At 38.5% G+C, this 19,275-nt stretch overlaps 1 protein-coding gene across 3 annotated transcripts in view; it reads right to left on the bottom strand.

Annotated features, from left to right (window-relative positions):
* Positions 1 to 11,858: 11,858 nt before the first annotated feature.
* The window catches only part of YTHDC2 (YTH N6-methyladenosine RNA binding protein C2), a 69,390-nt gene continuing 61,973 nt past the window's right edge, over positions 11,859 to 19,275 (bottom strand). For 2 of the 3 annotated variants that reach the window (XM_027076881.2, XM_027076882.2), the window contains 4 exons: positions 15,889 to 16,092; positions 15,010 to 15,192; positions 13,714 to 13,805; positions 11,859 to 13,615 (listed from right to left, as the gene is read on the bottom strand). In XM_027076881.2, the coding sequence (XP_026932682.1) occupies positions 13,725 to 13,805; positions 15,010 to 15,192; positions 15,889 to 16,092 (468 nt within the window). In that variant the 3' untranslated portion in view covers positions 11,859 to 13,615; positions 13,714 to 13,724. Of the gene's footprint in view, positions 13,616 to 13,713; positions 13,806 to 15,009; positions 15,193 to 15,888; positions 16,093 to 19,275 lie in introns of those variants that run through there. The other variant, XR_008297241.1, reaches the window with a different exon arrangement.

The following is a 19,275-nucleotide window of genomic DNA, read 5'->3' as shown; positions in this document are numbered from 1 at the left end:
ATCAGGAATCAATAAATGTTGTAACAGAGTTACAATTTTTTTTAACTTAACCATAAACCAAACCACCTTTTTTTTTTTAATTTTTTTTTAAGTAGGCTCCACGCCCAACATGGGATTTGAACTCATCATTCAGAGATCAAAAGTCACATGCTCTACTGGCTGAGCCAGCAAGGCACTCCCAGATCCTTCTTTTTCCTACTGCGTAACAGAAAGGGTACCCACTTGCCCAGTCATTTGCTCCTACCACCTCTGTTTCTTGACAGGATGTGACAAAGATACAGGGGATGTTATGCCCAGAATTCGTGATCCCCAAAGACCACCAGGGAGCCGAGTCCGATGCAAAAGCAAAAGAGCTTTTATTCGAGCTAGCTCGAGCTCAATCCCCTACCTGCACCGATGCAGCGGTGAGATGCCGGAGAGAGAGCGAGTTTCAAAAGCACAAAGGTTTTATAGGGGTCTAGGGGCAGTTGGTGAGGTAAAGGCTGTGGCCTCAGCCGATTGGCTGGGGAAGGGTCGGAGTCCTGTTACAAACGTCGCCGGGCTTGTTTTGATCGGGAAGTTTGAATGGGTGAGCAGGAGGTTACTCAAGGGAAGGAGGCGTGGTCTGAGGTGTCTGCGATTTTCCCGGAAAGGGGCCATGTCGGGGACATAGTCACTCAAGGTGGAGGACACAGAACAAGATGGAGTCGGCCGGCGTAGGTCCGCCCTTTCAGGGAGGCTGGGAAACCGTTGAAAAAGAAGTGAGAAGCTAGCACTGGCAGCACCCAGTAGCAGCAGAGCCAGGGGTGCGGTCCTGATCCTACCTTTCCTGAGCTCTAAGTCCATCTACCCCTGCCTGTTTCCATACCTCATCCTTCAAATCCATCAATTCTGGAAGCTGTTTGGCATCCTTCCAATAAAGCCCTTCACCACTTTGAGTCAGTATGTGTTACTTACAATTAAGTAACACCAAAGGTTGTGATTGATACATACACCAAATCCATAGGGGTGAACTGAAAAGGTAACTCTTCCTCAGTGCAACATACTTCATCATGTACTTGATAGCACTTTTAACTTAAAGCAAAAGACCAAAAACTAATCAAAATTTCCAGAAGCCACGTCTTCTCTAAGGATGATCAAAATATTGGCGGAACATTATAGGTGTCCTTCTCTCACGGAATGATCCTGCATTATGCTGTTTATACAGTCCTCCAAGAAATCATTTCTTGTTTTGGTATTTTCCCCTACATTTCACACCAGAATTTGGTTTAATACAATCTCAAATCCTTTTTGGAACAAGACAGAGTCTTTTACATATTTATATACTCACATAAGGGTTTCTGATGTTTAGCCAAGATAAATTAAGGGTGGATGAAACATGTTCTTAGGGAAAAAAAACTCATAACTATAGAATTGTTTTTAAAAAACTATGGCCAGGGGCACCTGGGTGACTCAGTCAGTTAAGCATCTGATTCTTGATTTCAGCTCAGGTCATAATCTCAGTTCATGAGTTCAGGCCCCACGTTGGGGTCCATGCTGATAGTGCACAGCCTGCTTGACATTCTCTCTCTCTCTCTCTCTCTCTCTCTCTCTCTCAAAAATAAATATTTTTAAAAAAATTATGCCACATGGAAAAGAAAGACCCACCAACAGTAAAAATATTCTCTTTGGTTTTTAAACCCAAAGAGAATAGGCCCAATATTTTTTAAAGATGATTTTCTTGATTTAAAAATCCTTTTGAAAAAATTTATCCAGGTATAACTAAGACCATTTCCATACCCAGATCATTCTGTTTAAGGAACCATATGCTCCACTGCTAGCTAAGTATACTTTAAAATAATGTAATATAATTGTTCATACCCTCTCATCTAGTAACACCACTGCTGGGTATATGTCCTAATGAAATTATTTAAAATAAGAAAATGTTTGCATTAATACTAGGAAAAAAAGACAAAATTAGGGATTTTATTATAATAAATGCAATTTATTAAATATCACATAGCCACTACTATGAATGAATTAGAAGTCTGAAATAGCATGGGAGCAACATTATCATATAACTTTAGATGAAAATAAATAGAATAAAATATTGCTCCATACTAAAAAGAGACTAGGTAAAATTCATATTCAATAATGAATTTTTCTCATCGTTATTTTCTTTACTGCTCTTAGTAACTTTTTAACGTTTATTTATTTAATTTGAGAGTGACAGAGACAGAGCGAGTGGGGGAGGGGCAGAAAGAGAAGGAGAGAGAATCCCAAGCAGGATCCACACTGCCAGCACGGAGCCCAGTGCAGTACTCCAACTTAGGAACTGTGAGATCATGACCTGAGCCCAAGTCAGAGGCTTAACCAACTGAGCCACCCAGGTGCCCCTGCTGTTCATAATTTCCTAAACATTTATTAAATACCTGATAGGCATTGTGCAAGAAACTCAGTATATAAAATGGAAAGATTCTCCACCTCCAGGCCATGTATGGTATGTGGAACAGAAGGAGGCAGCACATGAAAACAAGGAATACAATTACTCTAATGAAAATATGCAAATTAGGAAAAAACTAGACCAGTACCTAGGAGTGGAATGCTTTTAATGCTTTTATGTGTATGTTTTTATGTGTATGTTTTACTTCTTCAGAAAATGCCCAACTGTTTTCTAAAGTGGTTCTATCATTTTACATTCCCACCATCAGGGAATGTGAACATCCTTGCCAACACACTAGTTGCTCTAACAGATATGTAATGGTATCTTATCGTGGGTTTTAAGTTTGCATTTTCCTAATGCCTAATGGTGTTGAGCATAATCTCATGTATTTATTTGTCTTCTGTATGTCTTTTTGGGCGAAATATCTTTTCAACATGGCCCAGCTTTTTAACTGGGTTGTTTTCTTATTGTGGTTTTGAGAATTTTTTTTAGGTATTCTGGATACAAGTCCGTTATTAGATATATGTCTTCCAAATATTCTCCTGCAGTCTACTGCTTGTAACAGTGTCTTCTGAAGAACAGAAGTTTTGGGGTGCTGGGTGGCGTTCAACTTTGGCTCAGGTCATGATCTCATGGTTCGTTGGTTTGAGCCCCACATCAGGCTCTGCACTGACAGCTCAGAGACTGGAGCCTTGCTTCGGATTCTGTGTTTCCGTCTCTCTCTGCCCTTCCCGTACTTGTCTTCTCTCTCTCTCTCTCTCTCTCTCTCTCTCTCTCAAAAATAAAGAGTGAAGAACAGAACTTTCAAATTTTGATGAAGCCAAATTTATCCTTTTGTTCTCCCAGAGACAGTGGATGTAAGAAATCTTTTCTCCTGTTTTCGCCTAGTAGTTCCACAGTTGTGGCTCTTACATTTAAGGCAATGATCTATTAGGAGTTGATTTTTTTTATATTGTGTGAGATAGGGATCTAAGTTCATTATTTTGCATGTGGATAGCCAGTTGTTCCCTCACCATTTGTTGGAAGGGCTATAACCGCCTCCATCATATTGCCTTTAGGCGCTTGTTTAAAAAAAAAAAACAAAAAAACACAATTGTCCACAGATGTTGGGGTTACTTCTAGACTCTCCATTATGTTCCATTGATCTATTTGTCTATATTTATGCTAGTATCAAGCTGTTTTGTGTACTATAGCTTTGTAAGTCTTGAAATCAGGTAGTGTGAACCCTCCAAAGTCGTTCTTTCTCAGAGTTGTTTTGGTTATACTTGATCCTTTGCATTTCCATATGAATTTTGGAATCAAGTTTTTTGTCTACAAAAGGGAAAAAAAAAGGCTGCTGGGGTTTTGATTGGGATTGTGTTAACTCTATAGATTTTGGAGAGCATTTACATCTTAACAATACTGAGTCTTCAACCCACGAACATGGTATTTTCTTAGGTTTTCTTTAATTTCTCTCAGCAATATTTTGTAGTTTTCAGCCTATAAGTCTTTCACATCTTTTGTCAGATTATTCTTCCTAGGTATTTGATATCTTTGATGTTATGATCAATGGTATTATTTTCATTTCCAATTGTTTGTTGCTATTATATTTTAAAATATTTTAGTTGCTAAAATATTTTAAAATATTTTGGAGGTATATTGACCTTGTATACTGCAACCTTGTTAAACTCACTAACTAGTTCTAGAAAGTTTCTTAGAGGGAAAGTTCTGGTTTTGGTATTGCATAGCTAATAATTTTGCCTGCCCTAGAATTTTCATTCTGGGAATATTACTTTGATAATCCTTTAGAGAACCATTTCTCTCCTATCCTTCGTCCATGTGTTTGAGGTGAGCATTTACTATACATTTGGCCAATTACCACAGTGATAATAGACTAGTGTGGAGATAAGCACATGACCAACTGATCCAGGAAGAGTCAATCATGGAACTTACAGGAAAACATTGCATTTTTCTAGCTAGTTCAAAGTCAGACATTACTCATTTCCAACTCAAGACCACTGTGGTCAGAGAACACACTTTGTGGCACGTGAATCCTTTCAAATTCATTGAGATTTTAAAACAAAACTACCAGGGGCACCTGGGTAGCTCAGTTAGTTGAGTGTATGACTTGATCTCAGGGTCCTGAGTTCAAGCCCCACATTGGGCTCTGTGCTGGGCATGAAGCCTACTTTAAAAAAAAAAAAAATTTTTTTTAAATAAATAGGGATGGCTGGGTGTCTCAGTCGGTTAAGCATCCAACTTTAGCTCAGGTCATGACCTCACGGTTTGTGGGTTCAAGTCCCACATCAGGTTGCAAGCTGACAATGCAAAACCTGCTTGGGATTCTTTCTCTCTCTCTCTCAAAATAAACTAAAAAACAAACAAACAAACAAAAAAAAGAAAACCACCTTTAAATACATACATACATACATACATACAAAATCACCATATTGACTCAGCAATCCTACTTCTGGGTATATATCCAAAAAATTGAAATCAGGATCTCAGAAGGATACATGCTTTCCATGTCCAGTGCAGTATTATTCAAAATAGCAAAGACATGGAAACAATGTAAATGCCTATCAAGAAACGAATGATTGAGAAAATGTAGCACATACATATGATGGAATGTTTTGCAGCCTTAAAAAAGAAAGAAACCCTGTCACACACACAACAGTATGAATGAAGCTGGAGAACATTATGTCAATTGAAATAAGCCAGTCACAGGAGGACAAAGAGTGGGTCATGCCATGTACATGAATAAAATCTAAACAGTCAAAATTGTAGAAACAGAGAATAGCAGTTGCCAGGGACTAGGGAGAGAGGGAGATGAAGGGTTGCTGTTCAAAGGGTAGAAAGTTTCAGTTATACGACATGAGTACATTCTAGAGATCTGCTGTACTTATGGGCCTCTAGATCTGCAGATCTAGAGATCTGCACGTTGTTAACATTATTGTGCACTTAAAAATTTGGTAAGAGGGTAGATCTTCTATTAAGTGCTCTTGCTGCAATAAAATATAAATGTTTTGAAATTTGTTTTACGGCCCACGAAATGGTCTATCATGATACATGTTCTGTGTGCACTTAAATAAGGTGTATTCTGTTGCTGTTAGGTTGATCAGATCAAGTTGGTGTTCTTCAAGCCCACTGTATCTTTTCTGATTTACTGCCTACTTTTTCTGTCAATTATTGAAAAGGGGGTATTGAAATGTCTGACAATAATTGTGAATTTGTCTGTTTTTCCTTTCAGTTCCATCAATTTTTACTTAAGTATTTTGAAGCTCTTTTATAGATGCCTAAGTGTTTAAGATTATTACATCCATTGACCCTTTCAATCATGACTAAATGACTGTCTTTATCCCAGATTATATTCTTTGCTCTGAATTTTCCTTTGCCTGATATTAATATAGATATACTAGTGTGGTTTTTTTCTTTTTCATTAATGCTAGCAGGGGATAACTTCTTCCATTTTTTTTTTAACTTTTACCTTATTTGTGTCTTTATACTTGAAGGACATTACTTATAGGCATCCTATAGTTGAGTGTTGAATTTTTTATATCCAATCTAACAAGCTCTCTGTTTTATTTTTATTTATTTTTTTATGTTTATTTATTTTTGAGAGAGAGACAGAGCGTGAGCAGAGGAGGGGGAGAGAGAGAGAGGGAGACCCGAAATCCAAAGCAGGCTCCAGGCTCTAAGCTGTCAGCACACAGCCCAACACAGGGATCGAACCCACGAACCGCAAGATCATGACCCGAGCCAAGGTTGGGACAACCCAACTGACTGAGCCACCCAGGCACCCCACAAGCTCTCCCTTTTAAATGGGATTTTTAAATTCTTTTTAATTAAGTAAGTAATCTCTCCACCCAACGTGGGGCTTGAACTCACAGCCCCAAGATCAAGAGTCCCATGCGCTTCCAAATGAGCCAGCCAGGCATCCCTTAGTTGGGACTTTTAGCCATGTAATATGGTTACTGATTTTGTTAGGTGTGCATCTACCATCGTGCTACTTGTTTTATTTTTGTTCATTATTTTTGTTTCTGTTTACTTCCATTTGTTGTTTCTTTTTTCCTCTTTTCTGTCTTCTTTTGGATTTTTACAAGTCTGGCTGATGGGAACAGGCACTATTCCCTTTAATCCTTTCAAGCGTTTTTCCCCCTACCCTTTCTGCCCATGCATGCATTCCAGGGCGACCCTCTACACATCTCTAGGCTTCTCTCTGTAAGCAGTTCTCACTCTGGTATTCTGTTCTATGAACTTGAGCTGTGGGGTTTCCCCACTTGCAACTCTGTCTCCTCAACTCAGGAGTCTTGTCATATATATGTGAAAAAATACATAGACATATATATGTTGTTTCGAGCAAGAAAGTAAATCTGGTCTGTGTTACTCCATTTTAGTTAGAAGTGCAAGTCCTTGGGGCACCTGGCTGGCTCAGTTGGTGGAGTGTGAGACTCTTGATCTCCAGGTCATGAATTCGAGCCCCACACTGGGTGTAGAGATTATTTAAATTTATTAATTAATTTTATATAATTTAGATTTATTAATTTAATTTAAAAAACAAGTGCAAGTCCTCACTACCGCACTTTTAAAAATTGCTGTAGGCGGCGCCTGGGTGGCTCAGTCGGTTGAGCATCTGACTTCTGATCTCACAGTTCCTGAGTTCCAGCCCCACATCAGGCTCTGTGCTGACAGCTCAGAGCCTGGAGCCTGCTTCGGATTCTGTGTCTTCCTCTCTCTCTGCCCCTCCCCTGCTCCCGCTCTTTCTCTCTCCCAAAAATAAATAAAACATTAAAAAAAAATTTTTAAGATGTGAAAACATCTCAATAAAGAGCAGTCTTCTCCACAGTGGTGTCGGACCCACTGGATAACCACATGCGTAAAAAGGACTCTCAACCTAAATATCACAGCTTGTATAAAAATTAACTCTAAGTGGATCATGAATCTAAATATAAAATATAAAATTACATGACTGTTAGGAAGAAACATAGAGGAAAACCTTCAGGGGTGCCTGGGTGGCTCAGTTGCTTAAGCGTCCAACTCTTGATTTTGGCTCAGGTCATGGAATCATGGTTTGTGAGTTCAAGCCCCACAGTGTCCTCTGTGCTAACAGCACAGAGCCTGCTTGGGATTCTCTCTCTCTCTCAAAATAAATAGATAAGCATTAAAAAAAGAAGAGGAAAACCTTTAGTGACTGGAGATAAGGTTCTTAGACATGACATCATCAAAGTCACGATCCTTAAAAGAAAAAAAAAATTGCTAAGTTGTAGTTCATCAAAACTTAAAACTACAAAAATATTGTGAATCTACAAAAAACTACAAAAACTACTATGAAGACAATGACAAGACAAGCGACAGGCAGAGAAAAAATACTTGCAAATCACATACTGGACGAAGAGCTCGTACTCCAAATGCAGCAGCCCTCCCTTCCTGTGGTTTCAGTTACGGACAGTCTCAATCCACAGGCAGACGATTCTCCTTCTCTGGCACCATCAGGTAGGTCGCAGCCTAACGCCATGTCACAGCACCTACGTCATTCCCCTCACCTCATCCCATCATGCGGGCATTTTATCATCTCACAGCATCATAAGAAGGGTGAGTACAGGACACTAAGATAGTTTGAGACCACATTCACATAACTTTTATTACAGTAGATGGTTATAATCGTATTTAATTTGTTGTTTGTTAATCCCTAACTGGGACTAATTTAGAAACTCAGCTTTATCATAGGTGTGCACATATGGGAAAAAGACGCAGTATATAGGGTTCGGTACAGTCCATGGTTTCAGGCATCCAGTGGGGGAGCCTTGTACATAAAGGGGAGTACAGGCTATAAGGAACTCTCAAAACTCAACAGTAAGAAAATAACTAACTTAACTTCTAAAATGGTCAACATTTGCGGTGCCTGGGTGGCTCAGTCGGTTGAGCATCCAACCTCGGCTCGGGTCATGATCTCACAGCTTGTGGAGTGACAGGACTGGGTGACACAACAAGCATAATAAGCATATGAAAGACGTTCAACATAAGTAGCCATTGAAGAGCTACAACCGAACACCATGATCAGATACTGATGCACACGTAAAAGAATGATAAAAACAAAAGATACTGACAATAGAATGGCTAAAATAAAAAAACCAAGAGGGGCGCCTGGGTGGCTCAGTCAGTCAAGCGTCCGACTCTTGATTTCAGCTCAGATCATGATCTCACAGTTCATGGGTTCAAGCCCTGTGTCGGGCTCTGCGCTGACAGAGCAGAACCTGCTTGTGATTCCCTCTCCCTCCCTATCTCTCTCTACCCCTGCTCTGCTCTCTCAGAATATTAAAAAAAAAAACAAAACAAAAAACAAGAAACAACAAGTGTTGGCAAGGATGTGGTGAAAAAGTAAAGCTCTTGCACCGTTGGTGGTAATGCAAAGTGGTGCAGCCACTCTGGAAAACAGTAGGGAGGTTCCTCAAAAAATTAATAGATTACCATATGATCCAGTAATTGCACTACTGGGTATTTACCCAAAAAATACAAAAACACTAAAATGCACCCCTATGTTTATTGCATTATTTACAACAGCCAGGATTTGGAAGCAGCCCAAGTGTCCATCAACTGATGAATGGACAAAGAAGTGGTGTATAATACAAAATGGAAGGTTATTCAGCCATAAAAAAGAATGAAATCTTTCCATTTGCAACAACATGGATAGTGCTAGAGTTTAACGCTAAATGAAATAAGCCAGGGAAAGACAAATACCATATGGTCTCACAGATATGTGGAATTTAAGAAATAAAACAACCAAAGGGAAAAAAAAAGAGTGAGCGAGAGAGAGAGAAACCAAGAAACAGACTCTTAACTACAAAGAACAAACTGATGGTCACCACCAGGGAGGTGGGTGGGGGAGGATGGGTGAAAATAGGTGGTAGGGATTCAAGAGTACACTTACCATGATGGAAGAAACAAATAAAATAAAAAGAGATGAAGAGAGGTTGTGAACATATCCCTCTTACATATATTGGATTGCCTCTGGCAGGTGTCTTGGTGTAAATTGAATTAATTACAGTATACCAATATTTATGAAGTTATTGCGCCAAATAGGAAAACCTAACATGCAGAATAGGCACTTTGTAATAATAAATAGTTCCTTACACTGTTCTTCAATGGAACATAGCAACAATTTAATAAAATTGATGTGTATTTTCAACTTAAAGAAAAAAAAATATCCTGACAACTGTTAAGTGCTGTCAAGCATGTGGAGCAACCGGAACTCTAAAATATCGCTGGTAGGGATGCAAAACAGAAAAGCCACTCTGGGAAATAGTTCGGCAGTTTCTTATAAAACATACACTTACCGTATGATCCTACGATTACAGTCGTAGGTATTTACTCAACAAATGGCAACTTATTTTCACACAAAAAGGTGTGCACAAAATAGCTGTTCTATGTATAATCACGTGTGCGTATCCTAGGTCAATGACTAAAAAAATGGCATGTTCTATACAACGGGATACTACCCAGCAATAACAGGAAATGAACTTTGATATACACAACTGGGATCAGTTTCAAAGGCCTTATGCTGAGTGAAAGAAGCTAGTCACTGTGTGATTCTATTTATGTAATATCCTCAAAAGAAGAACACTAGAATGACAGAGAACAGACCTAAGGCTGGCTGGCATTATGGGTGAGAGGAGGCTGTAAGTACAAAGAAATGGCATGAGGGAGTTTCAGGGGTGATGGAACTATATCCTCATCAAGGACAAAGTTCTACAAGTCCGTGTGTCAAAATTCAGAGTTGCACATCTAGGAAACATTGATTTTACTGTATGTTAATTATAAAAGTTAAATGAGCTCTCGGGGCGCATGGGTGACTCAGTTGGTTAAGGGTCTCTTGATTCCAGCTCAGGTCATGATCTCATGGTTCGTGACTTGGAGCCTCACATCAGGCTCCGTGCTGACAGCTAGGAGCCTGGAGCCTGCTTTGGATTCTGTGTCTCCCTCTCTCTCTGCCCCTCCCCAGCTTGTGCTCTGTCTCTTCCTCCCTCTCTTTCTCAAAAATAAAAACATTAAAAAAAATGTTTTAATAAATAAAATGAAATAAAAGTTAAATAAGCTTCACAGAAAACTTTCCAGTAAACCTAACACTACATGGTGATGACCAGTTGGCCAGAGGTTCTAGGAAGAGCATTCCAAGCAAAATTAAGAGCTCACACTCGTCTCTGGGCTAGAACACACCTATATTCAAGAAACAGTCAGGAGGTCAGTATGGCTGAAGTGGAGTAAGTATAGGAGTTGGGGAGAGACCGCCTGAGGTACAAGACAGGACCAGATCATGTAGGTATCCGTGCCATGGGAAGGACTTTGGCTTTTGAGAGAAACGGGGAGCCACTACAGGGCTTTGAGCAGCCAAGTGACACAAATTGAATGTTCTTAAAAGGATCACTGGTTTCTGTGTGGAAAACAGACTGGTGGCAGTGGGGACAGGTCAAAGAGGGAAGACAAATTTCAAGAAGCAATTTCAATAACCCAGGCAACAAGGACCGTGGCTCAGTCCAGAGTGGGTGTGACCGACGCGGGGAGAAACAGTCCGAGTTTAGATCTACTTTGAAGGTAGACCCGAGACAATTTTCTGATGGATGAGACCGAGAGAAAGAAATGCGTCAAGGATGACTGTACATTTTCTGGTCTGAGCAACCGAAAGGCTGGAACCGGCATCAGCTGAAGAGAGAACAGCTTTCAGTGGAACAGGCTGTGGGAAGGAACACTAGTTCCATTTTGAAAATGCAGAGTTTGTGGTTTTAGGAGACAGTCAAGCGGAAATTTCACCCTTGGCTGGAAAGACCAAAGCACACCTGGTGGCCCTGGGCATGCTGAGTGCACTGTGTGGTCCAGTGTGTGGGGAGGAGCTGTGGAGAGTGCTGGAGCACAGCAAGCACCTGTGCCACAGGAAGCTCACACAGACTGGCAGGTGTTGTCACTTGTCGGTTACATGTGTGGTCCGAGCGGATCCAGGGGTGAAGCTCACCTGACTTAGTCCTCAAGACTTTCCCTGCTGCAGGAAGTAAGATTTTATATGGTGAAGAATGAGTCTCTGAGGACAAATTCTTAAATTCTCAAATTCGGTCTTTTCTTGAAGTACACATTTGAGATTATGCCCCCCGCCCCGCCAATCTCTGCTGTAATTGGTAGAGTGAGGCTGGGGTGTTCAGTGGATATAGTGGCACATCACCGAAATGCAGTGTCCTGACTGAATACAAGGTGAATGGCTGCGTAGTTTACCATATTCAAAAGATTTTATGTTGAACACATCTTGAGCTTTTTTTTCCATCCCCTTGTGGTAATGAGGCAAATTTTTTCAAGAAAGAGATACTGATGTGAAATCATCACCTTCTATATATCAATTTAGTATTCTTCAAGGTGTTTGAAACTCATTAATAATATCTCAAGGGATATTACTGATAAGCCCTATTATAGAGCATCAGAAATAACAAGACCTAAATAATTTAACAGAATTTCATTTAATAAGTATATTTAAAGTTCATCTCTTCCAAAAACAGCATTTTAATTACATTCAAATTGTGTTCATTTTAAATATCAACAAACTCATCATTTACATACAGGGCTAGATATTAGAAAACAGAAGGACATTAAAACAAGTTTTACTTTTTAAAAGTTCTCACTTCCAAATTTAGAATACCATAAACTGTTAAATATATACCCAAACAAAATGTATATACAGTATCAGGAGAAAAAAAACACAAGTTGCTCTAATAGAAAAAAAAAAACCTGTAATACACATACAGCAGAACATAATTCACATAGGCTCAATTTACAAGCGTATCTCAAAGTATAAAACAAACCAACAAAAAGCCAGTAACGACAAACACAGGCAAAATTCACAGCTGCCATTCTAAACTACTGCACCAACACACAATACTTTCCAAGAGAAAGACGGGTTCCCAAGATCTTATGTTGACCCAGGACTTTTCACTTCTTTGTTTTCAAATGCAGAAGCAAAAAAGCCTTAAGAGTGTTCTTCTTGCCTTTAAATTAGATTCATGTCGGTTTTTCTTCAATAACCCAAATATATCATGAGAAGTGCTATCAAAGCTGTTCTATTTAGAGCTCCATAACCAAGACATTTCTTTCATTCCGTATTTCCCTGTACCTCTATTTTCCTTCAAAAAGCCACTGGGGAAACTTTACAGAGTGGTGGTAAAGAGATCAGATAATCCTGAGAAGACAAGGAAACAGGAGAGCTGGCACTATCACTGGTTTACCAAAAATTACACCCCCCGCCCCCGTTTATTAAACCATAAATGCAAAACAGTAAGAAATCCAAAAACGCAAGGAGCCTGAAAAGTACTGGAAAGCAAGCAGGAGGCATGCTGAATTGTGGCGTGGCTTTCGTTTGAAAGACATACACCAACCAGGCTCCTGCTAACTGCTGGGCACTTGTTGTAACATGCACCATTTGTTTACATTTTTAACTTGTCCAAGCTGAGTTTCTCTAGCCAAAGCAGAGAGGTCGTAATTACCGTGCTCAGGTAAGAGAGGTGTGAAGGTTGTAAGATGACAGGAGGGGGTAAGATGCAGGACCAGGAATAAAACTAAGCACTAAATCTGATCCAGTCAAAGACAGGAAAGAACCCTGATTTTCTTCAGATTTTACTGCACTTTATAATCAAAGAAAAAAGAACATCTCTCCTTTTTTTTGTAATGTAGCTCAGGTTTAAAATGGCAGAATGAATAGTCCTTAATCAACACACACTATTTTTAAAAGGGACATTTTTAGAATTGGATTGTTTTTAATGACAAACCTTAAGAGTTATTTAGCTCTTCTAAAATGGTGCTCAGAGGTACTGATACAGGCCCTTCTTAAAAGGAAACAACTTACTTTGCATTAAAAAAATCATCAATAAGAGTTATGAGTCAGTGTTTTCAACAAACGAAATGTTTAACTTCAAATTAAGTATGTTTTTCAAGTAACTGCTGTTGTGCCAAATAGTGTTACCTGCTACTATTTTATTCAAGTATAAACATATAATTAACAAACATTACATAATCATTCTTTATGACCACTATAAAAATTTAAATTACCCTTTTCTCTTTTATATGAAGATGGTGGTTCTAAAGTAACATTAAGCCAGAAAAGCCCATTCATTCATCACACACATCTATCTCCACCTCAGTTTTTAGAAGTCAGTGCATTCAGTGGTTATAAGTAGGTGCAATGTTCTTCTGTAGTTAAGAGATCTGAAAGAGTTAAAAAAAAAAAGGGGGGGTAAGTAATTTGAAAGATATCCTTAACAATCATAAATACTGCCAGTACTCAAAGTCAAGTATAGTGTAACCTGAGTTCAGGTCAATCAGTCGTGGTTTTTTCTCCCGACGGAAGGCGTTCCCATAACTGGAGCAACTGTTCACCAACCTGAGGCTCGAGCTCCTGGATAAATCACAAGTCACACAACAAACACCAAGGGAAATGGATTGAATTTTTTTTAATCACCAAAACCTATGCTGATAGAAATGTAAGAGAAGTACTTTGAATTTCATTTTTCTACCAGAACATGATAAAATCATGCAACCTATGTTCAGGTTTGTGAAGTTCACTTCCAGACTTCAAGATTGTAGTTAACCCTCAAATACAGCAACTATTTGTGACAAAACGGTAAAGAGATTTCCATGGAGTTCTTCTGGAGCTTTTTACTATGTGGAAATCATGAATTTTTTTTTAAATGGAGATTTACCAAAACCACTCCACTTCAACTTTCAAAGGTTTACTGTGAAACCTAGCGTATTCGATGTTTGGGGGGGGTGTTGAGAAATTATGATGAGTATATAATATTCTTATCTTAGGAATTAGGCTTATTTCAAAATCCTTAGTATAGAATAAAAATTAAAATATTCTGATACAACTGAAAAGAATGTCATTTATAGTCCTCTTGTGATACGACGTGCATTTAAAAAGAACCCAAACACTTTTCATATGGCAATTTAAAGCGAGCCACACTGGTTTAAATAGATTATTAGCCGTGTGACCTTAGAATAATTTCTCCTATTTCTCCTACCTAAAATTGAGCTAATAAAGCAATATGCATTAAATTAAATGACCTCATGGAAAGCCGCCAGCACAGCAGTCCATACATATGTTAATTCCCATCCTCGTAACCAGCTTAAAATACATGTCAGCAGCAATGATGAAGGCAAAGCAAACATAACAGAAACAAAACAAGTCACAAAAATATAAAAAGGCTGTTTTTATATTGCATCATTAGTTAAAGGCACAAAGATGTCAGATGCTGTTGTTACCCTCAGTGAGATTACTTCAGAATTACACTCCGTTTTGATCAGAGCTTCAGTTACTAAGACAACAGGAGCCTCCATGAAGTAACTTATGAAAGACTTTGTCCGTTAATGATGGAGAGAAGTCAAATTTACCAAATGTTAAAAAAGCAATGAGCTCTGTCAAACACCAGTACGAGCAGGTTTTTATACTAACTCTTTTACAAACCTGAGCCACTGTCTCCCGTGTGCACACAGAACATACAATTTGTACTCCTACGTCTCCCTCTCAAACGGACCACTGCATAGCAGCAAAACAAAACCAAGAGACCAGAGGAAGGCAAATATGAAAGGCCACCGTATACCTGCCCGTCTCTGCTGATCTGGACCTTCTTGTTGTCGTTCCAGGGGTTAAGTAGATGGTGTGCAAACTGGAAGGGAAGACTCTCCTTCCGGACCCACTCCACCTTAAACACTCCTCCCAGTCCAGCGGAGCCCCAGTCCTGGCTCTTCTCCCTTCCTATCTCCGAAGACATCCTAGAAAATCCCTGTGGGTCAAATGAGGGCAAGGGGAAAGGTAAGGAGGATATTAAATGTCTGAATAAAATTTACCAGAGAGAGCTCTCCATTTTTTTTCTTTAATTTTAAGGTAAAGTGTAATATAAAAACAATAGATATCTAACAAAAACAAAAAGAAGTTGTTGTTTTTTATAAAAAAGATGTATTAGCACATTTCTAGCCTTCTAACATAATTTTAGTATGAACAGATATTTTCTAAATAATGTATTAACAGCCCTAAACCCACATTTATTCCATGATAAATGGATATACTCTAACCTACAAGTTTTACTTCCAAATATTATACATCAAGTCAAGATGAGCTAAGAAACATACTCAAGTTTCTGGATTGTCAATTCTAACTTGCTTGCCTATTTAAATAAACATTTTACCAAAAAAGTCAAGCTTCTCATTACTCTTAATCCACCTGAAAAACAGTAAATCTAAAGTTACCTTCAGAAGGAGAAATGGTTTATCTAAAGAGATTCTGGTAAAACAAGGAAAACAAAGGGATCCCTATTATCATTCCCCTGAAGAGGTACAATACATTCCTCATTCTGTCAAGCAAAATGCATTCTTGCATTCTGATGCAATAAAAAGCCAGGGTGTTTTTGGTTTTTGTTTTAATCTCTGTGGTCTAACCTGCAGCCAGAACAACCCCATTTTACTGGTTCAGGATGGCTCACCTGGAAATGTCCAGATCCTTGAACAGAAAATACCAAGTAAACCATGCTGCTTTCCCAAAAGGCTCGATTTAGCTTCCGCTCATTACTAGGGGTTGTAGACCAGATACCCTTCTGCTGAGAAATTTCAAGGTTTCTCAAATTGCTACTCTTCATTATGAAGTATCGAATAGGCATGTTTGGTCTTGGTGAAGGAGATTTTGAGCCCTATAAAAGAATGCATAAGTTCTTGAAAGGTAATTTGACCTTTCAAAATCAATAGGCTCCATTAAATAACATCTTCATAAACATATGAACCAAAGTATTTTACCAAATATCCAACAAGTGCAAATAGCTCCATTGTGCCTGAAAAGCTACACAAGGCTCCCTCAGAATGAGGTTACAGAGCCAAAACCAAGCACTCATTTTCAGAGCATTCAAAATCTCTTATCAAGAAGGATTTGGGATTATAAACTTTGATTTATATTCCAAATGTATTTTGAGAAACTATTTTAATACACTTTCAAAGGCTGAAAGCAAAGCAAAAATTCGCTCCAGCTTCCCGCCTCGATACAGCTTCCAGGCAACAGTGCAGGGAAGGGAAACAGAATCCAGCAGTCTCAGTGAACTGCAGAGAGAGAGCCTGGAATTGAGAGGCCAGGGTTAGAATTTGCACAGCAGTGTGCTGGATATAAGAGATTTGCACAGAAGGAGAGTTCCCAAGGAACTGAAGAAGGGTACCCACAAGTTTCTGACAAGTACTGACCTGCACGTGAGTGAGAAAACATGATTTAACGCCAGGGAAAGATCCAGACAAAAGCAGTAAACTAAGTAATTCCTGGAGCTCACACGGGGTTCAGAGTATTTGCTGTTCTCCCCAGCCAGAATGGAAACAACTGTTAATACATAGGGCATCAGCCCACAGAAGGCTCATGCCTTAGTACTGAAACTAAATTAGTACCAGAATAAAATCTGCTCAGGACCTGCTATAACACTTAAAAGAAAAATCTTAAAAACATTTAACTGATTGCCACTTACTTAGTGGTATACCAGAGAGATGTCTGACACTACTTAAAGGAATACAACAAAAATCTAGCAGCCAAATGAAATTATAAGGAATGCAAAGAAACGGAGGAGAACAGATCCATAACCAGGGAAAAAATGAACCAACAGGAAAAGATTCACATCTGACAGATGATGGAATTAGGAGACAAAAAAATGTCAGAGCAGCTATTATAAATATATTCACTGTGTTCAAGAAGGTAAAGTAAACATGCATGTGCCTTAAAGGAGAAATGGAAAGTGTTTTTTAAAGGCCCAAAGGGCATTCTAGAGATGGAGATATAATATTTAAAGTGAAAAATACATTAGAAAGAATGCACAGCAGAGGAGACACTACAAATAAGAACATCAGTGAACTTGAAAACATAGCCAGAGAAACCATTTCAAATGAAACAAAGAAACCAAAAAAGAATTGAAAAAAATGAAGACAGCCTCAGTGACCTATGGTATAGTATCAAGTGGTCTTGCACTTGTATATCCCTAGTCCCAGAAAGGAAGGGGAAGCGATGAGACATAAAAAATACGTGAAGAAATAATTATCTTAATTTTTCCATATTTGATGGAAACTATGAATACATAGATTAAATAAGAACTACAAACGGGGCACCTGGGTGCTTCAGCCAGTTAAGCTTCCGACTCCTGGTTTCAGCTCAGGTCATGATATTGCAGTTTGTTACTTCAAGTCCCATGTCGGGCTCTGTGCTGACAGTGCACAGCCTGCTTGGGATTCTCTCTCTCACTCCGCTCTCTCTTTGCCTCTTCCCTTCTCTCTCTCTCTCTCTCTCAAAATAAGTAAATAAACTTAAAAAAATTAAAATTAAAAAAAGTTCTCATCATAAGAAAAAACATTTAAAAAAACTACAAATAGAAACATATCAAAATCAAATTGCTGAAAACCAGTGATAAAGAGAAAATCTTAAAAGTAGGTAGAGGAAAAAGATACATTATATACAGAGAAACATTATATACAGAGAAACAAAAATGATAGTAAGCCTCCCTCAGAAACTATGTAAGCGAGAAGATAATGGAGTGACATCTTTGCAGTAACAAAAGAAAACCACTGTCAACCTAGAATTATATACACAGTAAAAACAGCTTTTGGGGTGCCTGGGTGACTCAGTCAGTTAAGCTTTCAACTCTGGCTCAGGTCATGATCTCATAGTTCGTGAGTTCAAGCCCCATGTCAGGCTCTGTGCTGACAGCTCAGAGCCTGGAGCCTGCTTCGGATTCTGTGTCTCCCTCGCTCTCTGCCCCTCCCCCACTCACAGTCTGTCTGTCTCTGTCTCTCAAAAAATGAATAAACATTACAAAAAATTTTTAAATAGCTTCCAAAAATAACAGTGAAAAATGGTTTTTCAGACAAAAGCTTAAAGAATTCATTTCCAGAATATCTGTACCAGAGAAAATGTTCAAAGAAGGTTTCCAGACAGAAGCGTATGATCCAAGATAGAAATCCTCATCAACACAAAAGAATAAAGAACACAAGAAATGGTAAATATTTAGTAAATATAAAACACATTTTTCTGGCTTTTGGTACAAGATAATTTACTATGAAGGAAAAAAAAAACCAATACACTGCAGCAAGTATAACAAATATACAAATAAAATGTATGAGACAAGTAACACAAAGAACTAAAGGGTAAAATAAAAATACAGTGTTGCAAGGTTCTCAAACTATACCTGAGGTGGCATAAAACTAATTCAAGATATACTAGGGAAAGTTAAAAAATGGCTACAGTAGTGAATTCTACCAAACATTTAAGGAAAAAATGATATCATTCCTATGCATCTCTTGCAAAAATGAAGTAGAAAGAAAACTTCCCAAATAATCTTATGAGGCCAGCATTACCCTGATACCAAAACAATACAAAAATAACACAAGAGAACTATAGAATATCCCTCATGAACAAAGATCCCAAATTTAACAGAAGTTCTGATTAAGCAAAATCAAATCCATTAATATTTAACACCATAATATGTCATGATCCTGCGAGGTATAAACATTAGAAAAGCAGTCAACAAAACCCACTTTATTAATAGAAGAAAAAAAATTGTGTTATCATTTCAACAGATGTAAAGACAAAAAAAGCAATGAACATAATTCAACATTTATTCCTAATAAACCCCCTCAGCAAACTAAATCCAAAAAGAAACATCCCACAGTTACATTATGATAAGTGGTGACAGATTTAATGAGGGATGGGGGTTGGGAGGGGGGGTTGTTTTCCCTCAAAGGTCTGTTCTCAACACTGTTATTAAACATTTTACTGGAGGTTCTAGCCAGAGAGAACAGACAAGAAAAAAAACAAACAGAATCAATACTGGAAAGGAAAAAAGTGAAACTACCTT

The sequence above is a fragment of the Acinonyx jubatus genome, chromosome A1 (genome assembly GCF_027475565.1).
Source record: "Acinonyx jubatus isolate Ajub_Pintada_27869175 chromosome A1, VMU_Ajub_asm_v1.0, whole genome shotgun sequence".
Lineage (NCBI taxonomy): Eukaryota > Metazoa > Chordata > Mammalia > Carnivora > Felidae > Acinonyx > Acinonyx jubatus.
This window is presented reverse-complemented; position numbering and strand designations above follow the sequence as displayed.